This window comes from Balaenoptera ricei, chromosome 2, assembly GCF_028023285.1.
Source record: "Balaenoptera ricei isolate mBalRic1 chromosome 2, mBalRic1.hap2, whole genome shotgun sequence".
NCBI lineage: Eukaryota > Metazoa > Chordata > Mammalia > Artiodactyla > Balaenopteridae > Balaenoptera > Balaenoptera ricei.
Window position 1 is genome coordinate 114,508,391 of NC_082640.1, and position 11,582 is coordinate 114,519,972.

At 54.9% G+C, this 11,582-nt stretch overlaps 1 protein-coding gene across 4 annotated transcripts; it reads left to right on the forward strand.

Moving 5' to 3' along the window:
• The first annotated feature begins 372 nt into the window (after nucleotides 1–372).
• On the forward strand, nucleotides 373–10,897 carry RNF31 (ring finger protein 31). Of its 4 annotated transcripts, none has more exons than XM_059913940.1 (21): nucleotides 373–1,145; nucleotides 1,232–1,378; nucleotides 1,529–1,684; nucleotides 1,910–1,969; nucleotides 2,073–2,148; nucleotides 2,376–2,553; nucleotides 3,028–3,415; nucleotides 3,590–3,880; nucleotides 4,141–4,389; nucleotides 4,491–4,676; nucleotides 4,788–4,994; nucleotides 6,469–6,642; nucleotides 6,725–6,823; nucleotides 6,917–7,006; nucleotides 8,429–8,543; nucleotides 8,654–8,772; nucleotides 8,972–9,151; nucleotides 9,299–9,356; nucleotides 10,076–10,172; nucleotides 10,476–10,644; nucleotides 10,756–10,897. In XM_059913940.1, the coding sequence occupies exons 1-21, from the start codon at nucleotides 954–956 to the stop codon at nucleotides 10,807–10,809; spliced, it is 3,285 nt and encodes a 1,094-aa protein (XP_059769923.1). In that variant the 5' UTR covers nucleotides 373–953; the 3' UTR covers nucleotides 10,810–10,897. The 4 variants fall into 4 exon arrangements, with proteins under 4 accessions (XP_059769923.1, XP_059769922.1, XP_059769921.1 ...); XM_059913939.1 differs by having other exon boundaries at nucleotides 3,593–3,880; nucleotides 8,927–9,151; XM_059913938.1 differs by having other exon boundaries at nucleotides 374–1,145; nucleotides 8,927–9,151.
• The last annotated feature ends 685 nt before the right edge of the window (nucleotides 10,898–11,582 follow it).

The window sequence follows — 11,582 nt, forward strand, 5'->3', positions numbered from 1 at the left end:
TCCCCCTGGAAGGCCGCAAACCGTAGGGAGCCCCTCTGCCATTCTCGGCCTGTGAGACTAGGAGAGGCGGTGCTGACTTGGTCATAAACCCAGGGGCTGTCCGGGGGAGGGGCTTGGACAATTGGGACCGGCGGAGATTGAACAGGGGCTGTCCCTCGGAGAAGGGGAGGGGCTTAGAGAGAGGGGGAAAGAACCGTCCAAGGACAGTCAGGGTTGGGGTGAGAAGGGTGGGAGAGTGGGAAAGGGGGTGTTCAGTGGTGGGGCTCCCCCAGGAAGGCTTGACTGCGGGGAAGGGCCAGAGAGGGATCAGAGTGGGCGGGAGAGGTAGTAGGAGGGAGAAGGGACAGAGGATATGGAAGGGAGAAGGCGCGGGGGCTTCCTCCCGGAGGGGGCCCTATCTTCAAGACTGACTGGAGAAGGGGCTTGAGTGGGGCTCAGGCCGGCCAGAGTTGAGTCCCCAGCTGACTGGGATTTCCCCTGTGGGATCCCGGATAGAGCGGAGGGCTTTGAGGGGAATAAAGTAACCCCACACCGGGGTCTATCCGGAGAGGGGTGGGACCAGCCTGGACCAAGTAGGGGAAGAGCGCCAGAACAGGGTTTACAGCCTAGGCGCTCTGGGGGAGGAGCCATGGATTATTTATCATTATCATTGGCTGGGACCCTGGCCACGCCCCCGATTACTTGGCCCCCACCCTTCCTCAAGCTTAGACCCCGCCCCTTCCCCTGAATCTGGGTCGCAGTCCCGCCCTCTTTCCTAGTACTTCCTGTTCCCGCTAACCCTGGCGTTGGGCCTGGGGCCGAAGAGTGACCGTACCCTGAGTGACCCGGGGCGTCCGAGCCGACCGGGTCGGGCCGCGAAGCCAGACCCCAGGCGCTCCTGGCGGCGCTCGGGCCGCGCACAGCCTGAGCCGGGTCCCGTCGGGCAGCGGGCTGGGGCTGACTCTTGTCTCAGGATGCCGGGGGAGGAGGAGGAGCGGGCCTTCCTGGCGGCCCGCGAGGAGCTGGCGAGCGCCCTGAGGAGGGATTCCGGGCAGGCGTTTTCGCTGGAGCAGCTCCGGCAGCTACTGGTCACCTCTCTGCCGCCAGCAGCCCGCTACCTGCAGCTGGATGCTGCACGCCTGGTCCGCTGCAACGCTCATGGGGAGGTGAGGCCCGGCCCGGGTTGGGAGGAGGGCAGAGGACCGGAGGCCGGGCGGGCGCTCACTGCTCTCTGCTCTCTGACTGCTCCCAGCCCCGAAACTACCTCAACACCCTCTCCACGGCCCTGAACATCCTGGAGAAATATGGTCGCAACCTCCTCAGCCCTCAGCGGCCCCGGTACTGGCGCGGGGTCAAGTTTAATAACCCTGTTTTTCGCAGTACGGTGGATGCTGTTCAGGTGAAGCCCCTGGGACCCTAATGGGAGAAGGGAACTTAGCCTGGGCTGGAGGTTGACTAGAAAGGGCCTAAGGCTGTGCTGAATGGGTTGAGGTCCAGCCCTGGTGGGAAGGGGACCTGCTGGGCGGTGACTGGTTTGAATGTGTGGCAGGGGGGCCGGGATGTTCTGCGATTGTACGGCTACACAGAGGAGCAGCCAGATGGGTTGAGCTTCCCTGAGGGCCAGAAGGAGCCGGATGAGCGACAAGTTGCTATAGTCACACTGGAAGTACTGCTGCTTCGGACAGAGCTCAGCCTGCTGTTACAGGTGAGGTATCTCTAGTCCTGAGGACTTAAGCATCAGGGCTGGGAATCCCAGCCTAACAACAAAGCCAGTGTGGGGACTCCCATGCTGCTGAACCATAGGCATAGTCCCCACAGTAACTTAGGATCTCTCTGTACTTTTCACCATTTGAACGTTGGGGGACCAGGGCTTTGAGGGAGGGCCTTGTTCCAGGGCTCTAGGTGGGAACTCTTCTTATCTTGTTTGCAGAATACTCATCCAGAACCACAAACACTGGAGCAGCTGCTGAAAGACAAGGTTGAAGATGATGTAAGGAAGGCAGGAATGGGGCTCTGGGGCCTGGCGAACAAAGGGAACCTGTTGTGGGCCTCTGTCCCTAAGCCTTTGCTCATTCCCTGTCCTTTTTCCTCAGATACTGCAGCTCTCAGAGTTTGCCCCCTTACTGAGAGAGATTGCTCCTGACCCCCTCACCACACCCTCTGCCCCAGGTATTATTGTCCTATATTGGGGGGTGGGAGTGCTAGTAGATCATACTGATGGAAATTTCCTCTGTCTTCTTGGTTATTTTCCTTTCTTTTTAAAAAGAGATTAAAATTGTTTCCTTGGGTTGAAAAGATATGCTGAAAAGTTGTCTGTGATTTGTCCCCTTCCACAGCAGATTCAAATGTAACCTGGTCATTTTTAGAAAGATGTCCTATTTTTTCCTGTTCTCCAGCCTCCATTCCTGGTCCCTGCTTCCTCTGTGGTTCTGCCCCAGGCACATTGCACTGCTCAGCTTGTAAACAGGCCTTGTGCCCAACTTGTGATCGCCTCTTCCATGGACACCCAGACCGTGCACATCACCTCCGCCAGACCCTGCCTGGGGTCCCCCAGGCCACCCACCTGACCTCCAGGTGAGAGGCCTTTTCTTCTGAGTGGGAGCGAAATTGAGAGAACTTAAAATTATTTGATTATCTACTATGTGCTGGATTCTGTGCTAAAGACTGTCTCATAGAGAGCAAGCAACCAGTTACTGCCCTCCAGGAGATCATAGATGTACATGTCAAGCAAGTAGCAGTCATAGCAAAATAGATTATTTGAGTGTGCAAATAGGTAGTAGGAGGATGCAGCTTAGTCAGAAGGATCAGCTCAATCAGTTGGTAGTATTTTAAGCACCTAATAGGGGTCAGGCCCTATGTGAGGGATATTTACCAGCCAGCTACGGACTTTAAGCTGTCATTTAAATGTTGAACAGGCTATGGGTATGGCAGTGTTCGAGACATGTGCAAAGGCCAGAGCCATGTGTTGTCCTGCAGGGAATGAGGGATGCCCATGGGTAAGGGTCCCAGGCACCCCCTCAGCAGGCCGTGTCTGCTTTTCCATTACAGCTTACCTGCCTCAGCTCCACCACAGCCTCAGTCAACCTCCCTGCTGGCCCTGGGAGACAGCTCTCTTTCTTCCCCTGATCCTGCAAGTGCCCGTCTTCCCTGGCACTGTTCTGCCTGCGCCATGCTGAATGAACCTTGGGCAGTACTCTGTGTGGCCTGTGATCGGCCCCGAGGCTGTAAAGGGTTGGGGCTGGGGATTGAGGGTCCCCAAGGAGCTGGGGGCCTAGAACCCGAGCTTGCACGGGGTCACTGGGCCTGCCAGAGCTGCACCTTTGAGAATGAGGCTGCGGCTGTGCTGTGTGCCGTATGTGAGCGACCTCGGCTGGCTCAGCCTCCCAGCTTGGTAGTGGATTCTCAGGATGCCGGCGTTTGCCTACAGCCCCTTCAGGTAACCTGTTCCTGGCCTTCTCAGCTCTTTATTTGCACCTGTTACCACAGACCATTCTCTACTTCTTCATCCCCTATTTTCCTTCAGTTCCCCAGTATCTTCCCCCTAGCTTTCTATATTTCCATCTTGAGCCTCAACCAACCTTCAGTGGGATAATTCTTTCTGCCTTCCCAGCAGGAGGATGCTTTGCTCTCCTCTGCCCAGACTCCAGTGTGGTACTGTATTCACTGTACCTTCTGCAACTCGGGCCCTGGCTGGGTGTGTGCTATGTGCAACCGGACCAGCAGCCCCATCCCAATACAGCGTACCCCCCGGCCCCTTGCCAGCTCTTTGGAAGAGCGACTCCCTGAACCAGGGCCTCCACGACGCCTCAGTGCCCCCCTGGCCAGTTCCTGTGGGGACCTTGAGAAGCAACGCCAAGACAAGATGCGGGAGGAAGGCCTCCAACTAGTGCTCAAGATCCGGGTGAGGATTTGGGCCTGGGATAAGCTTGTGGGGGAAGGGAGGAGAGGCTGTAGTTGATTGTTGCAAGTTCTCAAAACCTATCATTGTTAGCAGCAGCTGCCTCTTATTGAACCCTTCCCCCAGGGCAGGTATCATGCTGTGTCCTGCTCAGGTGATCCATGATCTGAGCTCCAGCACTGTCAGCATTTTGGTTCGGGCTAAGGGTGGGTGGAGTGTGCCCTTCCTGATGGGCGCTCTGTCTGGGCGGGACTGTGCCTTAGGAAGGGGAAGCCGGAGGCGCCTGTCCAGAGGAGGTCTTCTCAGCTCTGCAGTACTCGGGCACCGAGGTGCCCCTGCAGTGGCTGCGCTCAGAGCTGCCCTACGTGCTGGAGATGGTGGCTGAGCTGGCTGGACAGCAGGACCCAAGGCTGGGTGCCTTTTCCTGTCAGGAGGCCCGGAATGCGTGGCTGGATCGTCACGGCAACCTGGATGAAGCTGTGGAAGAGTGTGTGAGGGCCCGGCGGAGGAAGGTAGTAGCAGCTGTGCTGGGGCGGGGTGCAGGATCGAGGGCTGTGGATTTCAGAGCCTCTCACATTCTTCTTTACTCCTTCTCACCCCTCCCAACTCACAGGTGCAGGAGCTCCGGTCCCTGGGCTTTGAGCCTGAGGAGGGGTCTCTTCAAGCCTTGTTCCAACACGGGGGTGACGTGGCACGAGCCCTGACTGAGCTACAGCGCCAGCGCCTAGAGCCCTTCCATCAGCGCCTCTGGGACAGTGGTCCTGAGCCTACCCCTTCCTGGGATGGGCCAGATAAGCAGGTGCTGGAAGGAGGTGAAGAGCCCACTTAGTAGGGCTGAGGGCAGGCTGAGGGGTAGGCTCTCTGCGGTCTGACAGCCACTCCTTCCCTCTCCACCTGAATCGCCTTGCAGAGCCTGGTCAGACGGCTTTTGGCAGTCCACGCACTCCCCAGCTGGGGCCGGGCAGAGCTGGCACTGGCGCTACTGCAGGAAACACCCAGGAACTATGAGTTGGGGGACGTGGTAGAAGCTGTGAGGCAGAGCCAGGACCGGGCCTTCCTGCGCCGCTTGCTTGCCCAGGAGTGTGCCGTGTGCAGCTGGGCCCTGCCCCGCAACCGAGTAAGTCCCTCCCCACTGCCCCTGGCCTTAGAATTGCCCTGTTCCCTTTGGATCCCCACTCTACCCCAGCCCCTGTCTCCGATCTTGTCTTTTGCTCTGCAGTTGCCCATGTGCCCCTGAAGCCTTCTGGGAAGGGGAGGGCAGGAATAGGCCACCTCCCTCTCTTTTTTTAAATGTTCTATTATGGGAAATTTCGAACATGCAATAGTAGAGAAAACTGTATTACAGATTCCACTCTCCCTCCCCGCACCATGTATTCATCATCAAGCTTCAACCGTTATTAATGTATGACCAATCTTCGCTTCATCTACACATACATAGGATTATTTTGAAGCAAATCTCAGATGTCAGATAGTTTATCTGTAATATTTCAATATGTATCTCTAAAAGATAAAACTCTTTGAAAATATAGCCACAAATACCACTGTCACACCAAAAAAATTACCAGTAATTCTTTAATGTGACCATCAAATACCCAGTTGGTAGGAATAGGCCCCTCTTATCTCCTGAGCCCCTTCTGACTTACTCTAGGTCAGAAGTGGCAGTTCTTTGGCAAAATACAGCCCAGTTTAGTTAGGCTGGCTCTGTATGTCTTTTGTTTTTACTCTTTATTTTAAAATAATTGTAGAGTCACAGGCAGTTATAAAAATAGTACAGAATCCTGTGTGCTCTTCATCCACCTCCTCCCAATGGTGACATCTTGTATAATCATAGTGCAATATCAAGACCAAGAAATAGATATTGGCACAATGTTAGCAAGACCGCAGGCTTTGTTCATTTTGTGCATCAGTGTGTATGTGTGTAGTTGTATGCAGTTTGACCCCACATGTAGATTCATGTAACCATCACCACAATCAAGATACCACAATGCAACCCCCTTGTGCTACCGCTTTATAGTTGTAACCTTCTTCCCCTTCTCCTGTCATATGGCAACCACTAGTCTGTTCTCCATTGCTATAGTTTTGTCATTTCAAGGATGTTGTTTGTGTTTGCTTTTTTTTTGGCCGTGCCACACAGCTTGCAGGATCTTAGTTCCCCAACCAGGGATTGAACCCAGGCCCTCGTCAGTGAAAGTGCAGAGTCCTACCCACTGGACCACCAGGGAATCCACGCCACCCCCCCCCAGCTGCTTTTTCCTTTTTAAATTAACTTTTTAAAAAATTTTATTTTCTATTGGAGTACAGTTGATCTACAGTGCTGTGTTAGTTTCAGGTGTACAGCAAAGTGATTCAGTTATTGTGTGTTTGCTTTTAATTGAATGTGGATGCCTTTGGAGGGCATTCTTCCATTTACCTTAGGTCTCACCATTGTCTGTTTTTTTCCATCTGAAGGTCTTCAGACATTTAGGTTGCCTGCCCAGTTGTTAATTAGACCCCAGTTTCATAGCAGACACCTGGCTACTGCCCCTTCCCCCGGCTGGCAACTGTAGCTTCTTACCCCCTTCCCTCCCTTCCCTTCCCTTCCCCTCCACCAGATGCAGGCTCTGACCTCCTGTGAGTGCACTATCTGTCCCGACTGCTTCCGCCAGCACTTCACCATTGCCTTGAAGGAGAAACACATCACAGACATGGTGTGCCCTGCCTGTGGCCGCCCCGACCTCACCGATGACGCACAGCTGCTCAGCTACTTTTCCACCCTTGATATCCAGGTACTGCAGTCCCTAGGACTCAGGGTGCCCTGGGCTTTGAAAGGAGCCTTGCCCACCCGCCACTTCCACATCCTGTTCCCAGCTTCGAGAGAGCCTAGAGCCAGATGCCTATGCGCTGTTCCACAAGAAGCTGACTGAGGGCGTGCTCATGCGAGATCCCAAGTTCTTGTGGTGTGCCCAGGTCAGAGGCCTGCCCAGAGCTGCTGACCGGAGGGAGGAGTGGGGAGTGGTGCCTGGTCAGGCCTCAGACAGCTTTATGCTCTTGCACCCACAGTGCTCCTTTGGCTTCATATACGAGCGTGAGCAGCTGGAGGCAACGTGTCCCCAGTGTCACCAGACCTTCTGCGTGCGCTGTAAGCGCCAGGTGAGGCACATCCATCCTTTTAGAAATACCTGCTGAGCCACCGCAGGTACTGTTAGATGCGGGGTGTGCTGGAGAACAGAACAGACGTGAGCTCTGGGCTCAAAGAGTTACAGGCTAGCCAGGGAGGGAGGGAGGAGAGGTGAGGGAAGGAGAGAGAGCAGAATTATACATCGCCATGGGTTCTATGAAGAAAACAAATAGGAATCTGAGGTTAGGAATAACAGAATGGACCTACCTAGTACATAGGATCGAGAGGTTAGACAAGTGTTCTCTAAAATGGCTGGATTTAAGCTCAGGCATGAAAGTTAAGAAGAAGCCAACTATGCAAAGAGTATTTGGGAGAGAAAGAACAACACATGGAAAGACCAAAGTCAGAAAAAGTGTTGTGTGGCTGGAGCCTCAAGAGCAAGGGTGAGAGTGGCTGGCAGTCGGAGAGGAGCTAGGTGCCAGGTCAGGAGAGGCCGTGAGGCCAATCAAGCAAGGGATCGGCCTTTCATTCTAAGACTGAGCAAGGGGTGATGCTCTCTCATTTACCTTTAGAAAGTTTAATATTTGATACCAAAAAGACGCATCTGTCTTTTTTTAAAATTTATTTTAATTTATTTATTTATTTATTTATTTATTTATTTATTTATTTATTGTTAGCTGTGTTGGGTCTTCGTTGCTGCGTGCGGGCTTTCTCTAGTTGAGGCGAGCAGGGGCTACTCTTCGTTGCCACGTGCGGACTTCTCATCGTGGTGGCTTCTCTTGTTGCGGAGCATGGGCTCTAGGTGCATGGGCTTCAGCAGTTGTGGCACGTGGGCTCAGTAGTTGTGGCTCGCGGGCTCTAGAGCGCAGGCTCAGTAGTTGTGGCACACGGGCTTAGTTGCTCCGCGGCATGTAGGATCTTCCTGGACCAGGGCTCGAACCCATGTCCTCTACATTGGCAGGCGGATTCTTAACCACTGTGCCACCGGAGAAGTCCCTGGTGGCACATCTGTCTTATAAAACACAATAATAAAATGAACACCTGTGACCCTACCACCAAACCTCCAAGCTAGAACACTCCCAGTGCAGTTGGTTACACGTTCAAAGGCACACTGGCTGCAAGGTGTAGGCTGAACCATAGGGGAGCAGGAGTGGAGGCATAGAGAGTAGGAATCGAGACGAGACCTGACCTGGCCCGGAGTAAAGGTGGTCAGAGTAGGGATGAAGAAAAGGACAGGGTTGAGCTAGGCTTGGGTGGTGGAAACAAGACTTGCTGGTGAATGTTTCGGGTGTGAAGAGATGAGAGAACCAAGGCTGGCCCTTTGGTTTGGGATTTGAGCAAATGGTGGATGGCAGTGCCATACACTAAGCCAGGAACCGCTGGATCTGAGTGGAGGGGCCAGCAAGAAGGGCCTGGGATAGAGCTTTCATGGGAAGCTTGTTTCCTTCTGGCAGTGGGAGGAGCAGCATCGAGGCCGGAGCTGTGAAGATTTCCAGAACTGGAAACGCACCAATGACCCGGAATATCAGGCCCAGGGCTTGGCGATGTACCTTCAGGAAAATGGCATAGGTAAGGTTGCCTGTTTGCCCAGTAATCTCTCATTGCCCATTGCAGCGGCTCTCTTCCTGAGGGCCTGAGGAGCAGTGGCAGCCCGAACCCTGACCTGCTGTCCCTTGCAGACTGCCCCAAGTGCAAGTTCTCGTACGCACTGGCCCGAGGAGGCTGCATGCACTTTCACTGCACCCAGTGCCGCCACCAGTTCTGCAGTGGCTGCTACAATGCCTTTTACGCCAAGAATGTGAGCCCAGAGAAGGGGGATGGAAGGGCTAGCTGGGTGGGGCTGCTGTCGGGAGCGAGGGGTGGAGGCCATTGAGGAACAGCCCAGGGGAAGAGGAGAACAGTGGGGGGTAAAGCACCTCTCTCTGTCCTCTCTCCCCTTCTGCTTGCTCCAGACCCTCCAATGTCTCATCTCCCCCACCCCTACACCCCTCACGCAGGGGTTCCTGAGAGGCCAGGACCCCAGCAGTCTCCAACTTCCCCTCTCCCATCTGGGTTTCCGCCAGAAATGTCCAGACCCTAACTGCAGGGTGAAGAAGTCCCTGCATGGCCACCACCCCCGCGACTGCCTCTTCTACCTGCGGGACTGGACGGCTCTCCGGCTCCAGAAGCTGCTTCAGGTCAGGGGCAGCCAGCCTGGCTGGCTTGCCAGTCGCCCAGGAGAGGAAGCAGGGCACAGGGTGGCAGGAAGGGAAAGGCCTGGATGCCGAGAAATCCAGCAGGCTGGCATCAAGGGACGCTAACGCCCATCCTTCTGCCTTCCTCAGGACAATAACGTCATGTTCAACACAGAGCCCCCAGCGGGGGCCCGGGCAGTGCCTGGAGGTGAGTGTCGGGACAGGCCTGGGAGAAGGCAAGAGGAGGGGCTGGGCTCCCCTGTGTGATGGATGAAGGCGAGGCTTGGGTCTGGGGTTGGACCAGGACGCAGGGCCCATCCTGTGCTTGCTTGTTGTGCTCTTTGGTGACTCAGCCTCCCCAGGCTTGTTTCTTCCTCTGTAAAGTGAGGACCATATCTACCTTGCAGCCAAGCTGTTTTATGTAAGGCCACATTCAAGCGCCTGGCACCTCGATGCTAATTTTATTCTCCCATTCCCAAAGGATAGTGATTCAATAGTTAATTCAATGACTATTTAATTAAAGACTTACTAGTTGCACTGTTTTAGGTTCCATGAGGGCAACAGAAAGATGTTGTGTATGATTCTAATCTGCCCCACTTCTTACCATCTGTGTAGAGTAAGACCTTCACAGAATAAGCTAATCTCGCAAGAGCTAAATCACAACCAAAAGAGCTGTCTCAAGGGAGTATATGACTATGGGCCAGAAGTCAGCTTGGCTAAAAGCAGGGACACCAAGGTCCCTGCTTCTGTGTCGGAAGTGGTCTGCATGGTGGCATCTCTGGCACAGCTGTTAGAGCAGGGGCTCCTGTCCTCAGTCCCCTCCCTAGAGGCTGCCTCCCGTGCCTCCATCCATATCCTAGTTCTCCTGGGCCTTTGTGGTCAGTGGCCCCCTCCGGACAAAGGGTCCCTTCCTTCCCTTACCCCTAGGTGGCTGCCGAGTGATGGAGCAGAAGGAAGTTCCCGACGGGTTCCGGGACGAAGCCTGCGGCAAGGAGACTCCTGCTGGCTATGCCGGCCTCTGCCAGTGAGTGCCAGGCAGGGCGTGGAGCACGGCGTCGGGGGCACAGGAGCACTGGGGGTGTGCCTGGGCAGAAGAGTGGGTCTCTGCGAGCAGTAGGTCCTGCAAGAAGTGGGAGGGAGGGGCCTATCTAGGCAAGGGCACAGAAAGGTGGTGTGCACAGGTTGGCAAGGGCCTACGAGAGCAACTGGCGACGAGTGTCGGTCTTGTTCATCTGAGTATGCTAGTGCCCAGCACAGTGCTGGACACACTCAGTTGATATCAGCCAAACTTCAGAAGAACAAATATTCCGCCCTCTCATCTCCCCAGGGCGCACTACAAAGAGTACCTTGTGAGCCTCATCAATGCCCACTCGCTGGACCCAGCCACCCTGTATGAGGTGGAGGAGCTGGAGACGGCTGCCGAGCGCTACCTGCACGTGCGCCCACAGCCGCTGCCTGGGGAGGATGCCGCCACCTACCACGCCCGCTTGTTACAGGTAAAGCCTCCCCCCAGCCTCACCTCTGACCCCACTCTCTAGAAGTCCCCTGTCCAGACTGTGTCTGAGCCCCAGGCTTCCAGTATCATCATCTTCTCTCTCCTTCTACAGAAGCTGATAGAAGAGGTGCCCTTGGGACAGAGTATCCCCCGCAGGAGGAAGTAGCTGAGGGCAAGGGTCCCAGTGAAGGTCCTGTGATCTGACTCCCCGGGAACACTTCCAGCACCAATAAAGAGGCATTTCCTTGCCCAGGCTTCTTGGTGGTCCTTCTTCCTTCCTGACCCCACCATCTGGGGGCACCGGGGAAACAGGGGGGAGTGAACAGAGCTTTGCTAAAGGCCCCCTGCAGCCTGCCACCTGACCCTCTCTGGACTCAGGCAGAAGGAATTGACGCTGTGGGAGGCCAAGGGCAGCCCTCCCCATCCAGCCACCTGGCCTGGGCTTCCTCCTTCCCTGCCTCCTTTCTTTCTTTCATTGAATTCAGCTGATATTTGGGGTGACCTAGTAGGTACCAAGCAGGCACCGTGGGGGAACACAGATGCACAAGTGGTACAGAGCTATCCAGAGGCCCCAGGCCTGACTCCGGGACACTGCGGCCTCCCTGGGGAAGCAGCAGTGTCATAGAGGTGGTTTCATGCAAGCAAGGAGTATCTTTTTTTTTTTTTTTTTTTTTTTTTTTTTATTTTTTTATTTTTGGCTGCGTTGGGTCTTCGTTTCTGTGCGAGGGCTTTCTCTAGTTGTGGCGAGCGGGGGCCACTCTTCATCGCAGTGCGCGGACCTCTCACTGTTGCAGCCTCTCTTGTTTCGGAGCACAGGCTCCAGACGCGCAGGCTCAGTAGTTGTGGCTCACGGGCCCAGTTGCTCCGCGGCATGTGGGATCTTCCCAGACCAGGGTTCGAACCTGTGTCCCCTGCATTGGCAGGCAGATTCTCAACCAC

Excerpts from the sequence above, each read along its gene's own strand:
- RNF31 (XM_059913938.1), top strand. The coding sequence starts at position 954 with ATGCCGGGGGAGGAGGAGGAGCGGGCCTTCCTGGCGGCCCGCGAGGAG. Across the intron at positions 1,146-1,231 it reads GCTGCAACGCTCATGGGGAG|CCCCGAAACTACCTCAACAC; the intron begins GTGAGGCCCGGC and ends GACTGCTCCCAG. Across the intron at positions 10,173-10,475 it reads GGCTATGCCGGCCTCTGCCA|GGCGCACTACAAAGAGTACC; the intron begins GTGAGTGCCAGG and ends TCATCTCCCCAG.